Raw genomic sequence first — 20034 nt, forward strand, 5'->3', positions numbered from 1 at the left:
TACTACTTCTGCTTGTTTCTTAATGACCTGTTTCTGGTCATTAGTTATCAGGATGTAAGTGTTTGCATGGAAAAAAAGGGATACTTCTGTTGTGGGAGGTATTAATTCTCAGTATCATGAAGCAGCACAGCTGACTGCATTTTAGAGTTGTTCCTTAGTTATCAGTGATAAGGGAAAAACTCATGGTTCTTGGTCTGCACAGCGATGCTGATTAAGATATATTGAAGCAGAAATTGAAATACTACATACACTTTCTTGTTTTCCTTTTCCTACACATCTGACAATAAACATTTAGTGCTAGAAATAAAAGCATTTGGATTTTAGTATTTTTGACATGCCATGGAGAGAATAATGTCAAACAATGGCAATTTGTCACTTCCTATATGAAGGCGTAGAAGAACGTGTTAGAATTCAGTTGCTAGCACGTAAGGAGAAGGCAGTTATTTTAATACTGATATCCACTGCTAACAGACTGAATAATGATTCTACTGAATACAGTATTTCATATACCCAAGGACATGTGTCTAAAAGAGAAAATAAGCTCCTGGTATTAATGTAAATCTTGACCCGCTGTTAGGCTTCCCACACGGTGCTTCGTGTGTACTCCTGGTGATTCATTAAGTCTTTCTTGTGCAGAGGTTTGGTGATGCATCAGGAAAGGGCAAGTTTTCTGCTTTGAGGCTGTCACCTTCTTTTGAACTTTGCTATTTACTTAGGGTTTTTTTGTTGTTGTTTTGGTTCAGTTTGGTAACAGTCCGCTACAGCTGTGATTGCAGCAGTCAGCTGTGATGGACATGTGGGCATAGCTCAAGTGAAAACAAAAGCCTTGGCTTTCAAACATTATAGGTAAATATGCACTGAGTTTCCACCTTAATTTCTGTGTAATATAGAAGTGTTTCAGTATTTGTATTGGTGGGGGGAGGGGGTGGGATGGGGAAGATGTCCTAGAAATAGTGAAATTCAAAACATTATTTTTCCTGGGCTTTATTTTCCTATTTTTAGAGGAGATGGTGCAACCCCCAAAATCCAAACATTTGGAGTTAAGTCTGAGTTTCATTTAAAACCGCATGAGCTTGGGCTTTGGTGGTTATGAAGAAAGATGACAGTGAGAATCTCTCTTGCAGATTAAGAAGTAAGGAGTTTCTGTTGGTCTTAGGAAGATGAAAATTAACTTATATGTGTAGGTCATCTTATTAAGTGCAGTGGAACTAAGATGATGTTTGCTGAACTACTCTTTGGAGATTTACATAATGGATGAGATACAGGAGCTCCAGGCGGCATGACAGTGGAGTTTATTTTATCGCAGAATGTAGAACAAGTGAATTGCCTTAATCTCTGCAGAAAGCAAGGATAATCTTTTTTTTATATGCAGAAAGAGAGCCAGAGAGTTCATAATATCCTGGCTATTCATGTACAAGGAGCCAAACCTTTCTTTTGAATAATCTGGATGCCTTTAACTATCATACTGTCTTATTCAGGCCTTTTAAAGCTCTTCAGGAATGGTAGGCAACGTGCATCTCTCTGTGAAAATATGGCTTTTACGCAGTAAAAATACACTACCTGCTGATAATTCATGGCTTGATAAAAGAGGCTCATAAGAGGCTGGGTAATTATCCTAACTGCTACGTATTTAAATATATGGAAAGCATTTATAAACCAAGCTCACCTGCTATTTATTTCTATAGTAGTAATAATAGTAATTTCAAAAGTTTTAGAACCTTCATAATTTCAAAGTGGGTGTATGTTGGAAAGAAGTTTTAATATTAACATTAAGAGGTTTCAGGCTTTAATTTACTCAAACCAGTTCGCCCACTTTGGTGGTGTGAGTGCGTTTTTCTACCTCAGCTGATGATATTTTTTCAGCATGGAAAATGGACAGAGAGACACTGGAAAAGTGGAATAGTTAAATGCAGATGGTAATAACAACATTAACTCCTGTTGTGTGCTTCTCAACTGTGTATTTGGCTTCAAGCAAGAGTTTGGCTATTACTTTACTTGGAATATAAACGTGCCATTACTCTTTGATCTGTAGCAACAGTTTGTTATGATCAAGGCTACTTACCACTTTTGCCTGAAGGAAAAGATTTACTGTTGGGCATAGCAGATTTCCAAAAGAGCGAATGAGGTCCTTAGTTTCTGGTTTCTGTGAGCTATATGCAGCTTAAGAATCCTTTTGTATTAACCTGATGTCAATTGCTACTTCTTTTAGAAAAGTCTGGGCAGGTAATTCATCATGCAGTGTTGCACAGAAACAGGCATTTATTTGCCTAGTATGAAACCAGGTTATTAGAAAAAAGGGATGATTTCATGAATGTAGCATGCCGTGAGCAGGGTTAGTTTCTGCTTTTCATGAAAAAAATTAAAATATTTCCAGTGATTTCAGTAGTGATGGACAATACCTAGTTGGTCTGCTAAATATGCTGTGCTCCACTCTTAATTCCAGGATGCAGGCTGGGATTAGTTCTGCCAAATTTACTCTGGATACTGGATAGTGAATATTATTTATCAGTTGATGTACAAAGTTAGATTTTTCATTTTACCAGTTCCTTTTTCTGGCTGGGTTTCTAGTAAACCAGTTATTTTTGTCTAGTCATAGGTCTGTATCAGTAACAGTTACTGCAGTATGCAAGGGAGGGCACTAAAGTAATAACCTGTTTGCTTATATTTGCTGGGGTCTGTCCACATCATGGCCTGGTGGGATCAGAGACCGAGGAATGTTTTATAAAGACAAACAGAGTTGTTTTCATCAGGAAGTGTTTTAAAACATTGAAATTATTCCACCGCGGTGACTCTGAACTCTCCCATGTGGGGATCTTTAGAGTAAATAAATAAAAGATCACACCAGGCAAATGTGATTTAAAGTGTCTGTAACTGTTCCCCAAACTGTGCTAAAATCCTAAATAAGATATGAGCAAGGCAAGTGAGGGGGAAAGTTCACTTCAACCTCCAGAATTTCCAACGCACTATGTAGCTACGTAGCACCAGATCCTAAGGACACGGAAGAGGATCCTGAAGAGTCGTGGTGTCCGAAGGAGCACCCTGGTTAGGATAGCTTCCTCATGCCCTGCTTCTCCACAGCTTAGCCTACTTTGGGATGCGTGTCTCAGAGAGAAGTCTCTCATCTCTAATCCAAACAGAAATGACCTAAAAGTATTTGCCTATGTGCGTATCTAGTAAGTCAGAAAAAAAAAGTGTTTTTCCATGTGTGGCTGAGATAACATTGCATTTGCAAAGGAACCTAAGTGCCGGCTAGCATGGTTGTGGTTGTTTTGTTAAACTGTTGTTCATTTAGTTCAAAATCCTGAAGCTTTCAATTGGAAAATTTTACAAATTTTAAAGGGAGAAAAGAGTAAGCATCTACTGCTTGTTGTGTTGTTGTAGCATGGAATTGTCTGCCTCCTTCACTTCTTTCTGAGATGGCAGCTCAAGAGTGCTTATTACACTTAAACTGCTGAACCCATGTTCCTTGCTGGTGAGGAGTGAAGCTGGGCATTTCCATCCTGCATCAGCTTGGACTGCTTTGAACCCTGGGGGACGTTCCAAGTAGTCAACCAATATTTCGCCCTGCACAGATGCTTGATACTAACCTCTTTGTAGGCCATCCAACATGATGAGCGTGTGAAGTAGTTAACTAGTATCCGCCTTGCAAAATTTCAACAAAATTTATCCAATCCAGGCATAAGCCTTTATGTCTGACCCGAGAGCAGCTGATGATGGTAAAAATGTGAAGGATTATTTAGTAACCTATTTTAAAAGGCTTGCTTTGCCTCAGTGCGGCTCTGCAGGGCTTGATAATTAGATATAGTCACAACAGTGATCTCTTAAATTAGTCTAGTAGTTCCTCACAGTTGGTCAGCGGTATGACTTTTTTCTTTTCTTCCCAGTTTTAGTGTATTCAGGTTAATACTTAATTTTGTGTTTTAGAATAATAAACATAATCCATTGATCTTGCGAGGTTGAAAATAAATTCAGAGCTCTGCTGTTTTTCAAGCAAATGGCCACTCACAGAGAGTTGTCATTACTTCAAAAAAACCCCCACAAAACCAACAAAACCAAAAAAACCCCACCTGAATGTTTCAGAGACTATTTTAAACTTAAGAATAAACGATGATAGACTTTCACAACTTTCACGTAAGAGTGGATAATTTATTATTCCTGGCACCAAACAGGTGATAGAATTACCGTGCTTTTTTTCTATAATTCTTGAAATGCAGAATTTATTAACGTCTTCAGACAATATAAAGTATACCTCCACATACATAAGGCATACACAAGCACACCAAAGTTGGATGGAGGCTCTGTGTTGATTGCGCTGAGCCATGGTGTGGACATCTGAAGAAACAGCACCAACAATGACATAGCTTTGGTGCTTTTCATCACAAAACATGAGCTGGGTACCTGACATAGATTCTTTAAGCTGACGTCCTGTGAGGAGTCTAAGAAAAGGTATATTTTCCTGAAAGAATTCCTAGAATTCTTTTTTATTTTACATGTGAACTGGTGACTTGACATGAGCTTTCAACGTGAAAAGCATTCTTGTGAATCATCAACATTGATTGAGGGAATTACTCCCCAGATTTGTGTCCAGCATCATTCACTGTCTGATAAACACTGCTCTTGAAACCACTGTGGCTATGACTTTAGTGGTTAGAATATTTTAGTAATGTTTATTGAATTTCAGCATCCAGAACTATGATGGAGGCAGTTTGTCACATTATTAATGTCAGTGGTCCAGATCTCTTCAGAAAGATGCAGTACACATAACACTCTCTGCCTGTGCAGAAATCGTTGCTTAAAAATATGAGCAGCTTAACCCATCCAGTTCTTGTGGTGCAAAGTAAATCTAATAAAAGCATTTTATTCTATGTGAGACATAGCTAGTGTAGACAGGAAATCGTTTTCATCATTTTACACAGTGTAACCAAGCCACGTGTTGGGAATAAATATGTGATTTATACAGGCACAATTTCTTATTATGTCCTAATGAGAAACGTTAAATATATTAGTATGACTCAGGGCTTGACACACTCTATAAAGGCTATGTATGATGCCAAACAACCAATTATCTCAGTGTATTATTTCTTGAAAGCCTTGACATGGGTAAGGTCACTATACATTTTTAATGGGAGCGTGATGCTAGGTTATAAAAACATAATACAAATAACAATACTTTGTTAGATCTTCCTGCTGCGCGATGTATAATCAGGTGCACTGACTTAAAGAACACTAATGAGGATTTAAAGACCCAGCAGGGGCACATTTATCAGTCACACACAATTCTCTCAAAGCTTTTGCATAGGGCATCTCTGATGCAAGGTAGAGTTCAACAGCAGGTAGGAATGTATAGTTTTATTGTATAGCTTGGTGTAATACTTCTATATATTTCAGTGAGAATAACAATAACTTGCAATGTTCTGGTGCTTTGCCAGACAGTATCATTTGGCTGTGATTTTTACCATTAATTTTACCATTTTTACCATGAAATCAGCCTGGAACGGTGGTACGCATGGATAGACTGTATTGCTGCATTTTCAGCGATCGAGTAATGACTGAGGGAAGCAAAGGAAGAGGGCTCTGAAGGTATCATTTGAAGTCCATGCTAAGCTGTAGATGCCGTGTGCCGACCATCTCATTTACCTCTGGAATAAATCACGCGGAGTGTAATGCTGCAGAAGAATAGACAGTGGCCCACCTAGCTTAAGGTCCCTTTTTGGCAGTGATCCATACTAGGTACTTGGCAGAAGAATGTCAATTCATTCTTGAGTGTGAGTCTTGAGACTGGAATCCTGTGGTTTAGAGCTGGTTTAACTTTCATGGTTTTGGCATGTCTTATACTTAAAGAAAAGGCATAGGAATATAGATGTGGCCGTTTTCTGTCAGGGCAAAGTACCGTCTACCTTGTATGCTTCATCTAACAACAGATGGATGCTTAGAGAAAGGATGTAGCAAGGTTGTGTGTGAGCGATGGTATTGCAAAAGTTGGCAAAAAATCTAGGGCACAAATACTTCCATAGCCAGAGGTTGTATCTGTATTTTTATGCTTGATAGCTCTGGATAAACAAATCTGTAGAAAAGTCCCATTTGTTTTTGAACCAATTCCCAGCTCATCAGACAAGTGGACTTGCCAGGAGACCAGCTTCTCTAAGGGGGGAAGTCATGGTTTTTAAGTACTTTCAGTTCTTAAAGGGGGCTCATAAGAAAGATGGTGGCAAACTTTTTAGCAGGGCCTGTTGTGACAGGACAAGGGGGAATGGTTCTAAACTAAAAGAGGGTAGATTTAGACAAGATATAAGGAAGAAGTTTTTTACAATGAGGGTGGTGAAACACTGGCACAGGTTGCCCAGAGAGGTGGTAGATGCCCCATCCCTGGAAACATTCAAGGTCAGGTTGGCTCTGAGCAACCTGATCTAGTTGAAGATGTGCCTGCCCATGGCAGGGGCGTTGGACTAGATGACCTTTTAAAAGTTCCTTCCAATCCAAACTATTCTATGATTCTATGGCTTCCAGTGCAAAAAGGCAGCATATAGCAGGGGGTGGAAGCAGACAGGCTACAAAGGATGAACACAGAAATACCGTGCAGGCACGCAGGGATGGTGTCAGGAAAGCCACAGCTCAGCTGGGGTTCAGATTTGCAGGGAATATCAAAGACAACAACAAGAACTTCTACCACTACATCAGCAATAAAAGGCTGGACAAGGAAAATGTGGGTTGGTGGCAGAATGAGGTGGGTGAGCTATTGACAGTGAGCACCGATAAGGACGAGGTAGTCCATTGCCTTCTCTCCCTCAGCCTTCACCTGCATGGCCTTCTCATAGGCCTCTGTGCTTACAGACAAGGTTCAAGAAGCAGAACCACCAGTCATGAATGAGGACCAAGTCCCAGGGATTACCTGAGAGGACTCAAACCACACAAGCCCATGGGACCCACCTGGCTGCATCGATGGGTGCTGAGAGAGCTGGCGATGTCCTTGTGCTTCCTTCTTTACCATGTTTGAAAGGTGCTGGAGACCATGGGAGATCCCTGATGACTAGAAGAAAGCAAATGGTGCACTCCTCTTCAGAGAAGTCCAGAAGGGCGATCTGGGGCACTACAGACCAGTCAGCTTCCCTTTGATCCATGGAAAAAATCATAGAGTGCGTGCTCTGGGAGCAGACTTCTGGGCACCATGAAGGAGGAAAAAGGTGACTGGGAACAGTCAGCATGGATTCACCCGGGATAAAGCATGCCTGACCCACCTGATGGCCACCTGCAGTGTAAAGTGACTGGAATAGCGGGTGAGGGGAAAGAAGTGAACACCATTCACCTCAGCTTCCGCAAGGCTTTCAACAGTGTCTCCAACAATGTTCTTGTATCTGAGTTACAGTTATTACAGCCTGGTTGGGTGCACAGTCAGATGGGCAAACACTGGCAGGATGTGTGGGCTCAAAGGGTCTTAGTCAGTTCATAGCCATGCGTGGTGGGAAAAAGAGACAATGCATTGAAAACAAGAGAGGTTCAGGCTGGCTGTGAGGGAAAACCTTTTTTTATGCCCATGGGGGCTGTCTCCCAATTGAGCAGATTGCCCAGAGAGGTTGTGCCATCTTCATCCTTCGACATTGTTAAGACCTGACTGGACATAACCCTGAGCAACCTGGTCTGACCTCTGAGCTGCACCTGCTTGGAGCAGGATGTTGGACTGGAGACCTCCTGAAGCACCTTCCCGCCTGAATTAACATGGGATCCTAGGGGAAAAAACACTGGCTATAGCATTCATTGGTCTCCATATTTTTCCAGGGTTACATGATGTCTCATGCTGTAAAATGATATGTTATAAATTAATTACTTGTGTATTTTGTTTATAACCTTAAATTTAATATATGTGCCCAGTTTGATTGGCTGTATACAGCAAATTTGATATCTGAATTTTAAAGATGCTATAATGAAAGTTCAAAGCATCTGTTAATGAGGTGCAGTACGTGCTACTCATATATCTTTTTCTGATGTTTTTTCTGTCATTTTTATAGCTATATCCATAGTTACTTAAAATACTCTTTAATCTTGAGGTTATGCAGTTATTTGGCAGTAATTTTGTTCCATGTGCAGTACACTTTTTTTTTTGAATGTGTTTGAGGTATCACAACTTCTCTGAGAATCTGTGGGAAACGCGTGTTGGTGACATTTGCAACTTGTTAATTAGAAATTCTTAACACTTAATTAGAATTGCCTTTAAAGTGGACCCTAGTTCCACAATAATTTATTGCTTGTGGAATCTAATTTGACAGTTTTGTACATAAGCGTTTTGGTCAGCCTGTCTTGGGTAAGAAAGTACCTTATGGGAGCAATCAGGTTTCGGCTTCTATCTAGAAGTTGATGTGAGCGGTCTGAGAGCAATATGTTATTTTAGACAATTTTTTTCACCTATTTGGTGGTTACTTACAAATTCTCATTCATGAATTGAGGTGCTTTATCATTCATTCACTAAGTGAACAAAACTCAGAGTTTTCCCTTTTTTTGAAATGTACCAAGTGCTACTCACCAGCTTTAATATTAATATTTTCCCAGCAGTTTGCACTGAAGCCTGTGGGGACTGGGAAACCTCAGACTGATGTTAAATAGAGCAGAGATTGGGTTGCAACAGGGTGTGAAACGTTTGCAGTTTGGGAGTTTCATCAGAGCATGCACTCTTTCTTTTGAAATGTCAAAATAAGCAGTTTGTTTGCTCCACGGCGAGAAGTGTGTAAAGCAATTACCATTCCTCCACGTGCACGTAAGGTGCTGTGCAAAAGGTGAAGGGAAGGGTGATGAAGTAATGCTTAGCTTCTGGCAAATAGTCTTTTTCATCTGAGCATGCAATCATTCAGCTTTATGTAATGATTCCTTTGTTGTTTTGGCATGTGCATGAATCAAACAATCTTTACGTGCAGTCTTGCAAACACGGCACTCTGGCTGTGCTTCTGCTCCGGTGGAGCTGCTGGGGCGCAGGTTGCGATTACAGCTGTTCCTAGCAGCTGGAATAGGGCCATTGAAAGAACATTTTTGGTTTCATTGCTTATCGCCTATCGTATCACTTTGTACGTGAACCGTGGCGAACGGTTTCTGAGATCCTGTGAGAACAGGCTGCTCTCCTTGCAGGTGCGTCCTACGATATGTGGCGTTGGAGGGTGCAGCTGCACACAAGCATGTTCTCCTCCTCCTCCTCCTTCTCCTCCTCCTCCTCTTCCTCTCAAGGCTGCAGTGAATTTGCTCTGTCCCTGTAGCTGGCAGTGCAACAAGCTGAGCTGGAAACGAACAACTGACTTCTGGGAACAAGGGGTTCTTTTATGGGTGCCATATACTGCTCTGTCTTTAATAGTAAAAAAAAACCCAAAAAACCCAAACTCAAAAGTTTTTAAAAATTGCTTGTGAACAAAGTAAATCTGAAATAAAAATAAGACTTAACTGAATTGCCTAAATTTTAGCAGGGGGAAAAGGGAGAAAGCTGGCTTATCCTGGTTTCCTTTTAGTTCTGCCTTTATGCTGGGGCTCTCAGATAAGTGAGAAACACTTCTGCTGGCTAAGAGCTGCTTAACATCTCTGTGGCCCAGCTGCTAGAAGGCAGCTAGGCATATTTAATGATGGCATTACCTTATATTGCTCTTATTCAGAGGATATAGTTTGTAATGTCCGTGATTTGTAAGAAGTCAGCTTTTGGCGCTGACAATCAATTTATCACTATATTTTATTGTAGGGGAGGGAACACGGCACCTGGAGGAGCAACAGTTTTCTCTCTAAGCCAGAGGGTTGGGGATGATCTGCCAGCCAGTCATGCTCCAGCAGGGCGTACAGTGTTGTTGGTAGCATGCTTGCTTTCTTTGAAACCCAAGATGGAAAGGGCCGAAGTAATTTATGGAGGAAGCAATGATGTCCAGGCCTATGAAACCTCCTATGTGGTTGTTTCACCACTCCCTCTGGGGCTTTGCGATCACAGAGCTGAAGGCGCTGTCGATTTGAGGTGATGGTCCCTTTGGGCTGCAGGGAGTGATGGAGCCAAGCAGACCCTGTAGATGGCATCTTGTCTTCTTGGCAAAAAGCAGCTATGTTTGGCCATTTGGCCTGCCACATGACATCTCGGACAAAAATTTTGGACTAAACCGTGGCTACTGCTACATGCTAAACGCTCCCTTTATTCTCCAGCATGCAGGGCCCGTGTTTTATCTGTCTTCATGGAGGCAGAGTTTGCATGTTGGCAGGTGGGGGGAAAGTGTGCCAACTAGCTCCCCATGCTTTCAGCAGCTCATTTTCCCACCAGAGCAAGTAAGGGCAGAATTCAGAGTAAAATTTCAGTCACTGTGTATTTGTTGGTAAACTCCTGGGCAATGCCATCCAATGCTCAGTTGCTCAGCAAATACAAAATAGTCACAACTTAGACAATTAAGAGATACAGGAAATTTTTTTCAGATGGCAGAATTATTCCCCCGACACACTATTGATGTTGCATACTCCTTCTAGCACCAGAAGTTAATTAAAAACATGTTGTGACCTGAGACTTACTTTTGTGTATCTAAATTTTGATTTTAGTTTTTGGTAAAGGCAAAAGATGGACCTCTTGAATGAAAACCTGACCTGAAACTGCTCTCACCAGCTGTTCATGTAATTTTTTTTCTCAAGTTTAATAATTGAGGCAACAACCCACCTAATAGTAAAGGTAACCTTTAAGTAGTTGTTGTGGTTTAACCCCAGCCGAGAACTAAGCACCACGCAACCGCTCGCTCACTCCCCCCCAGTGGGATGGGGGAGAGAATTGGAAGAGTAAAAGTGAGAAAACTTGTCGGTTGAGATAAAGACAAATAAATAGATAAAGCAAAAGCCACTCGTGCAAGCAAAGCAAAACAAGGGATTCATTCCCACTTCCCATCGGCAGGCAGGTGTTCCCATCCCCAGGAAAGCAGGGCTCCACCATGTGTAACGGTTACTTGGGAAGACAAAACACCGTAAGTCTGAACGTCCCCCTCCTTCTTCTTCCCCCAGCTTTATATCTGAGCATGACGTCATATGGTATGGAATATCCCTTTGGTCAGTTGGGGTCAGCTGTCCCAGCTGTGTCCCCTCCCAACTTCTTGTGCCCCCCCAGCCTCCTCGCTGGTGGGGTGGTGTGAGAGGCAGAAAAGGCCTTGACTCTGTGTAAGCACTGCTCAGCAGTAACTAAAACATCCCGGTGTATCAACACTGTTTCCAGCACAAATCCAAAACATAGTCCCATATTAGCTATTATGAAGAAAATTAACTCTATCCCAGCCAAAACCGGCACACTAGTACATGTTTTAATAAATTTGATCAATATAATATTTGTAGAACTATGAAAATTCTTTTATATTTCCCACTGCAATTTTGTTTGGGGGGTGGTGATGTTTGTTTTTAATTTTAAGCCTCATATTCTTCAAACTCTTCTCCAAACGCGAGGACAGTTTACATAGGATAGCAGAAAACTACTTTGGAAATTGAGTAATAGTTTTTTTAAAACCACTTGACTTGTAACTGTGGTCAAGGAAAAGTGGCAATCTAGCTCAATTATTAGTTTTTTTTTGTGAAAAAGTCATGTATTTCCACTTGATAGCAGTCTTCACTACTTGTCTGTGCTTTAAAAACCCAAAGGAAACTATCAAGAGTTTATTTTACTATTATGCATCATGAAGTGTTATGAAAAGGGTTTTTTTTTTAATTAATTCTAGTGTAAAGATAAATGCAGTGCATGCTTTTTCCAAACTTACCCTTTCTTAAGTATATGTCTCTCCTAAATGATGGCTCTCTTCCGGCTCTCTCTTTTTCTGGTGTGGTTTGTTTTTTTTGGGGGGGCGGGGGGGGGGGGGGCGGCAGTGGGATTGGGGTTTTTTTGTTAAGCAAGACTTTTAAGTATAACATAAAGAAAATCCACAAATACTTGATGAATCCATCGGTATTCACAAAAATCTTATCAAATATTCTAAGAATGTTGTATTAGAAGGAAAACAATGAAGCCATTAATGTTGATAGAAGTTAAATGTATGGCTCTGGTGTAATTACTGTTACTTGTAACACACTGTGTCTGAATTACACACTATAGGAATGATTGGTGACTCTTTGTAGAGACAGCTAAAAGTGGCAGGAGAGCAGAGCTGATGTAAAGGGATTTTAAGCAGTCTAAGCTGACAGGGTTGCCTGCTGAGTCTGAGAAATAGCAGATTGGCCTCTAGTTGCCAATGCACTTGATGCTCCTGTGTCACCTGGAAGGTGTCCCCATCTCTTCGGTTCTATTTATATTTGCTAAAACTAATATAAACCCAAACAAACCAAAAAGGCTTTAGAAGCAAAACATGAAATCTTGGTTCTCTTCACTGAATATTGTCTGGACTTGAACTTCTTCCCTGGGGACAGAGTTGTAAAAATATATAGCAAATTAAAATATAGCTACATCCTTAGGGATTTGGCTACTTAACAACTTTTGGAAACCTGCTGTCTGCAAAATTAGTATTTTTTTTTTCTAAGGGATCTGGGCACCAGAATAGGAATTCAAGAAGCTTGTGGTGCATGTGTACATCTTTGTACTGGTAGCAGCAGGATACAGCCGGACATGGTCTGGTACATCAGATGAGGATCTCAGCAGGACAACACAAGCCGAAGGACAACCGTTGCACGTGCTTCTCAGGCATTGACAGCATCGAGTCACAGCTGCTGTTGAGGTCTGGGCTCTACCTGGCATACGCAGTTGTAATAAGAGACCACACTCAGAAGGCTTCCAGGAAAGCTTAGAGCTATGATGCCTCCGTGATCACTGGATGCCATGCAGATGCATGTCTGTGATAGATATGCCTATACCTAGACTGTCCTCCTCCCATGGCCTCCTAGTGCAAGGTGATGTATGGAATTTCATACACTGCATTTGGGTCCACTCTGAGCTCTGTTCAGGGCTAACAAGCACACCAGAGAGAGGTATGTAGATCAGTGAGAAATAACCTTGTTATTAGCTTTAGTTAATTATTCTTCACACTCATGTGCTGAGCTGCTGTCCTAGCATATTTCCAGAAGTCCATTGCTGTGGTGTTTTAAGCTTTTGGTTTTTAGATAAGACATAAATTGCAGCTTGTATGTCCATATTGTTCACCCAGGTTTCTGCAGACTCTCTATTCTCTTCTCACTAAAGGAATTTTATTTTGAATTGGAATGAACTCAAATCAACCCCACCCAGTTTCACATGAAAACAGTATGAAGTTTAAGGCTTCACTCTACTTTTTTCTTAAGAAATTGTTTTGGTTTTCCTTGAAGCATCAATAAATGCAAATGATCCTTTTCTTTTCTGGTGAATTTGAGTGGAAATTCAAGTTCGGAGTAAAATGCGGAACTACCAGAATCTCTGCTTTCATTATGAACATTTCACACAGCTATAGATATAATTACGTATGATGAAGATCTTATGGCAAGACATGGGCTGTTAACCCCGATTCCCTGGCAGAACTCCCAGCTGAGTGATTATCTTCTAGCCACATAAATTTACTTTTATTTTCTATCGGATAGCTGTTTCCTTCACTTTTTGGAATGAACTGCTCTTATACATACTGTGGCAATGTTAACTGGTATGCTTCACCCTAGAGATAACTACATTTTAAGTGACTAACAAATCTCATTGTATGGTATATAAAGGACTTCTTTGGAAATGAAGGTCTTCAGGAGATTGAGGTAGTAGACAATTGATTCTTTCCTGTGAGAATTTGGAAAGAAGATATTCTCCTTGGCTTCCTCTCCCTGTGGAGATAGTTATATTTGAGAAGAGATGGTAATCTTTCATTTTTCTATTATCCCTTGAAACAAAGAGAAAAACAATTTCAAACTTTGGAAATCTTATCTAGTCATATCCTTAAAAGGATCTGTCATATCTTCAAAAGCTTTGCCTTGAGTAGATCTCTTCAGATTTTTTGCCCTGAGGTGTTATGCTGTCTGTTGCTTTGACTGATGGATAACTTAAGTATAGTAATGTAAGTAATGAGAATAACATGAATTTAGGTATTCATGTTCAGAAAAATCAACAAGGTAATCTTATTGCTAGGGCATGTAAATGACGTAGGCTACTTGGTGGTTAGTTCAGTGATGTTTCTAAGATATCTGTATAAAAAAGGAAAACTTAAAAATTCGTGTTTCTAAGCTATCAAGAACACTTTTCACAAAAATGACTCAATTTCAGAACCATAAAATGGGAATATGTTGATGAATTATGAAATTACTGCATGCACAGTAAATTGTAAAAACAACTCTAAGATGAGGCAGGGAAAATTGTAAGTCATAGGTTTGAGACGGAAAGACTGCTTAAGGGCTGTTCTCGGCTCTTAGCTATTCAAATGTACTCCCCTTAAACTTGAAACTTTTTACTGTAGCCTGAATGTTGAATTTGCAACTGTTATTCCCCCAGCTGATACTTCATTTCTCAAAAATGAAAGTGTGTCACGTTAGAAATTAAGTTTGTACAGAAAAGTAAAAGAAGAGTTGGAATGAAGGAATGAAGTTGGGCCTGGGAAGAAGGGAAGGGTGGGGGAAGGTGTTTTAGTTTTTGTCTTTGTTTCTCACCATCCAACTCGATTTTAATTGGCAATAAATTAAATTAATTTTCTCTACAGTCTGTTTTGCCTGTGACAGTAACTCATAACTGATCTCCCTGTCTTTATCTCAACCCATGAGCTTTTCCATCTAATTTTCTTCCCCTGTCCTGTTGAGGAGGAGGAGTGCGGGAGCGACTGCGTGGGCATCTGGCAGCCAGCTAAGATTAGCCCACCAGAGTTACGAAGCATTGAATTGTCAGCTGAACATTTTCGGTGTCTTACGGAAAAGTTCAGAACCATCAGTGGCTTTGTCTTGCCAGTGTGCAACTCTTCATCGTGACTAATTAAGCCCATTACCTTCATTAGTGACAGCAGTAACTAACATCATCCACCTTACTTCTGCATCTCTCTTGCGTTGATGAGATGAAACAAGAGGAGGAAACTGTCTTGGAACATAAATGTTTGTCAATCCATGCAGGAAATGTGAGATCTGGGTTCTGGGTGCTCTGAAGCCTGAGCTCACCGCTTTTTTTCCTGGGATTGCCTGGGGTTCTGCCCATCACTGGCCAGGTCTGGGAGAGCATAGTTTCATTTCTGATGCATTAGTACTGAGCAACTAGACGTGAAAATCTTGGAGAGTGGGAGGGACAACAATTATGGTGTGGGGTGGGGATGTGCAGTTTCTGTCATGTTGTGCTTAGAAGAAATTATGGAGGGGGTTTAGGGGTGTCTTCGGTGGTGTCTCAGAGCAGGAGGTTGGTTGTGGCACCAGCTCCCCTGTTGTTTCTAAAAGTTTGCAGTGTGATTCTCAAATGTATGGCTTGGCCGAATTAAAAACTTGGCCACAAAACCATGGCCCTTCTCATGGATGGAGCCAAATTTCATAATAGTGTAATTCATAATTAAATAAGCGCTACAGGATGCTGGGGGCTTTTGTACCAGGATTAGATAGGAGTTTTTGTTTTGTTTTCTCTTCCTCTAAAGTAGCCAAAGATAATTGCAGCGGTGCTGTACTGAAAATGTAGGCCTTTTAGGAGTGGGGAGAGTCTTGTTATTAGACTGATTGCCATAGCTTCTCAGAAGAAGAGCTTGTAAGCCCGAAAGCTTATCCGTCTTCTGTAACAACATACTGACCTGGGTATGATTTGTGTTTTTAATTAATTTTTCAAGGGAATAAATGTCCAAAAGTGATTAGTGAAAGGCTCCAACGGGTGGCACTGAGAAAGAGAAGTTGATCTCTTTTAGGATGAGTTAGTTTATTGATCCAAGAGAACAGATGTTTTGGTAAGGTCATGCAGTGTTTGGCTTGATTATATGCCCAGTTTAGGACATACATCTGCTATATGTTTTACCTTGGTGGGTGACTGGAGTCCACCAGATGGGTTGGGGTGGGAGGTAGGAGAATAGAGAAGGAAGGGCTGTCACATGAATTCGGGTCACCTTCACCTGGGCAATGTTGGGAGCTGGAAGTTAGCTGCCACAGTCGATGAAGAGAGTTGAGTGAGCCAGGAGGGGACTGCGGCCTGAGAAATGCATTGACTCAGTACATCATGTCAGCAGTCTCTGCTGGTGGGTCTCCTGAGTGTCATCAATTTATGTGGGGTGCTGGAGCAGCCTGGCCTCACTCAGGTGTGGATGCTCCATCTGCCTGGCTGACCAGAGAGGCTCCCTGGGGAACTCAGTTCACACCTGCAGCCCCCGTGGTGATGAGTCAAGGCCCTTTGCCTTAGATGACTGCCCACCATATGCAAACCTCGGCAATTACATCTTATTTGCTGAATGGCTTTGAATATACTGTAGCGCAAGCGCTGCTTATGGCAGGAGAGCGCAGTTTGGGAAGATCAGCTCTCTGGGCGACTATTGGGCTAAACATGTCAGTCACCCATATGTATAGCACACAGACTGGATCTACTCGGGTCTTATCAGGCAGTGGCCCCCCCAGGATGTGTCACACAATGTCCTTCCAGTTATAAATGCAGAAGGGATCAAATAGTTTGGAAAGAATCTACTTTGGTGATTATTGCTACTCTGAATTATAAATGACCCAAAAGCTGAAGCTATTCACTGCATTCACTCTTCAGACCAGCACTCAAAAGGCAGAGCGCTGCTTTTAAGAAACATGGTTTTAGAGAACAAAAGGGGAAGCGAGCGCTATGAAAATTTAGTTAAATGTAAATGTGTTAAATGGTACATGAACTAGTCAGGTTTTCATGATTTATCAGTTTTAAACTTCAAAGGCTCTGGTTAGCTTGCATTTTTAAAACTAATGAGTTTATCACAGCCAGTGGGGAAAAATGGTTCAAGTATATCAGCTGTAAATTGGTACAAAGCACTGAAAGGGACATTAGCCTCTAATCAGATTCTAACAGTTCATTAAACCTGCCTTTCCTCGGCGGCGCTTTGTCTTCCCCCCTCCTCCTGCCTGCGCCTCCTGCGTGCGCCAGCCTCATCCCTTCGTTCAGGCGGGTAAGACCTCCTCAGGGACACGAAGCAATATCAGCTCATCCTTCTTTGTCTATGAGCTAAACAGCCTAAGGGATGCCTGATGATGGTATATTCCTGATCTTGCTGTAAAACTCAACTGTGCGGCGTATAAATCAAGAAGGGAGAGGAACCTCTCTGCTTGCAGAATAGGCGCTGGGGGAGCCAGGAATGCCAGCCTGGCTCCTGCTCTTGCTCCACCCCGAACCATATCCAAATTGCTGGAGCTCAGTGACACCCAAGATCCACTTCTGATAAGTAAACAGTGCACCGCCCTTGCTGGGAAAAGGGATGTAAAGCCTAAAACAATTTCAGCCAGCTGTTTTGTGGCGTTGGAGTCCCTCCTGCGTTTTCCCCACCTCATGCCTCGAACGCTGAATAAAGATCAAGGTGCACAATATAAATTGCTGAGAAGACATAGGAAGAGCCTTTTTTTTTTTCTTCTTCTTCCTGTTGTGCCAAGCTTAAAATACAGTAGATACACAGCGGTAGCATAGCATGGACAACTCAACAGCTTGACTTGTCTTCATTCACACGTTTGAATGCGGGGGCGTTCTGCTGAAAATTAATTGTTTGATCTGAAATTTTATAACTTAAGCGTTTAGAGCTTTTTATGAACTATCTAAATCTACTTTTTAAGGAAGAAAATAGAGATTACATTTGCATTTGCTGTTGCATTTGCTTATCTGCTTTACCATCAAGTTCCTGCCTGCCCTGTAGTATCAAACCGCAGCTCTGTGTGCTGGAACACATGGGGTTCAAAGTGAGGCCAACAGGGTTTTTAAACAGGTCATTTGCTCTGCCGGTGGCATCATGTTGGAGCATGGGCGTATCGGTTTCCCAGCTTTTCAGCATGTTATTTAAATTACAATAAAGTAAAGAAATATACAAAAATAAACAGTTGCTGCAATATTTATATCCCTGAAAGTGAAAATCCTGGGATGAGGTGCATTACTTTAAACATTTTTTTTTTCCAATTAATTTAGGTTTTTAAAATGTATTTTGGAAGCTCCATTAGGACAGACCATTTTTCTTAGAATTCCCCTGAAGCAGCCATGATAAGAAACTGGGCTACGAACTTATTCCTTATGAATAACGGCACCATGCAGTACTGAACAGATCTGCTGCCCGTGAAACCCAGGGAAAGCGTTTTTTCCATTACAGTGCAGTTACTGAGGACTGCGAGGTAACGGTTAGAGCAGAGGTGAGTTTCCAGTCTCGAGAGCTGCCTTCCAGACGGGGCTGCAGATAAGTAAGTGACTGTGAATGAGTCACTTATAAGCGATATGTGCTGTAGTTTCGCTATTTGAAAAATAGTTGTGATGTCTTCATATTTCTGTACCGCTGACCAAGGTGTCTGGATTCGTAAGGTCAGATTCTAGCTTGAGGGATAGCATATCTTTTATTCTCTCCATGTTGTCCAAACTAAATGACAGCTGAAAGGGCTAGCTTTCAAACACCAGCCTTGAGCCTTGGCTGGAATGGAAAATTGACTCAGTTTGTGGTAGCGTTTGAACTGAAGGCACAAGAAGTTGTTTTGCATGTCTGCATAAACTGCTCCAGCAACAGCGGGATGAGACATTCAGAGCAGGGGTGTTGATTCAGGGAAGCACAGTTCTGCAAATCTCACTTCAGATTGAAGCTCTCAGCATATATTGTCCATTACTACAAGGGCAATGCATGTTTTCAACATGCTTTTTTATTTTTTTATGTCAGAGGTGAGTGCGTAGAGATTTTCTTTGACGAATGCTGATAACTTTACAAGATAATGAATGATATGAAATCTGAGGAGTTGTTGATGCATGTTAATTTATTGGGGGTGTATGTGTACAGGCCTTCACTATAACTTCTCTGAATTCAAGCGTATGCTTTCTCTAGGTAATACAGAAGTACAAATACTTTGATTGAAATAAAATATACCTAAGTATACTGCCAAAAACCTGAAGTCATTTGACATCACTGCTCTCCTTTCCAGTTCTAAAGCAAGGAATTTATATATGTGCACCTGGATGATTAATTTCAAATTAAAAAATAGTAATTGGAGATGATTTTCCCTTGTTGCTTACAAAGATTTAGTTCTCTTTTAAGGATAATTGGAAGTATAATTTACTATTTTAACAGAAGTAGTAACTTGGTAGCTACTCCTTGAAATTAATATTCATCTTCGTTAACTTTATTTCTGCTGAAAGAAACTAACTTACTTCTACAATATCGTAGAACTAAACCAGTGAATTAAACCAAGTGTTTTTCATCATTTTTTTGATTAACCTTGTCCTTTTTTTGCCTTAGGACATCAGCGCCTTTGAGAACAGAATGTTAATGCTTGATGGGATGCCGGCAGTCAGAGTCAAAACAGAGCTGCTGGAATCCGAGCAAGGGGTAAGCAGAGGTTTCTGCGCGGCCTCACTCTGCAGCGCGCTGGTGACCCTTCCCGAGCTTCTCTGTGGTTAGCTGTCCCTCCCGTTGTATTGTCATTTTCTTTTCTACGTTTTTCTTCATTTCTACCATTTTGGAGCTCATTTTCTTGGGAGACGTACCGGTGAGCATCTAGTGTCATCTGCTGGGAGCACAAAACAAAACTCTGCAGAAGACTTATTGAAATTATCTGGGATAGTCGAGATGCTGTTGGTGTAATTTTACTATTATAAAAAAAGGTGCAGTTTAAAAAACCAGGAAAGAATAATGGATTACAGTAAAGAAGCCAAATTCATATGTCTGAGAAGCCCATACATATCTTTGCTATTCTGCCTTCTTGGGATATTTGCCTTACTGTGGTTGTTTCGTCCTTTATATGCTCGTCCTACTCCATTTTCTGTTTGTGCAAACCTGCTCTCTTTCTGGTGGAATACACTTGTTTATCATTATGATAAGAGGGCTAGAAGCTTCGGATGGTTAAAGCTGGTATCATGTTGACTACTGAATACAGGACAGAGATTATGAATAGGATTTTGAATTTTTTGTAGAACAAGTGTTTGGCATTGGAATCGTAGATTTTAGGAAAATGGAAGACTACTTTTTTGGACATATTAAG

General features: G+C 41.0%; 1 protein-coding gene across 8 annotated transcripts in view; it reads left to right on the forward strand.

The window, feature by feature from the left end:
* The window catches only part of KLF12 (KLF transcription factor 12), a 253663-nt gene that overhangs the window by 79353 nt on the left and 154276 nt on the right, over window positions 1-20034 (forward strand). For all 8 annotated transcript variants that reach the window (XM_075139016.1, XM_075139048.1, XM_075139005.1 and 5 more), the window contains exon 3: window positions 19293-19382. In XM_075139016.1, coding sequence (XP_074995117.1) covers window positions 19293-19382 — 90 coding nt within the window. The remainder of the gene's footprint in view (window positions 1-19292; window positions 19383-20034) is intronic.

This window comes from Calonectris borealis, chromosome 1 (genome assembly GCF_964195595.1).
Source record: "Calonectris borealis chromosome 1, bCalBor7.hap1.2, whole genome shotgun sequence".
NCBI lineage: Eukaryota > Metazoa > Chordata > Aves > Procellariiformes > Procellariidae > Calonectris > Calonectris borealis.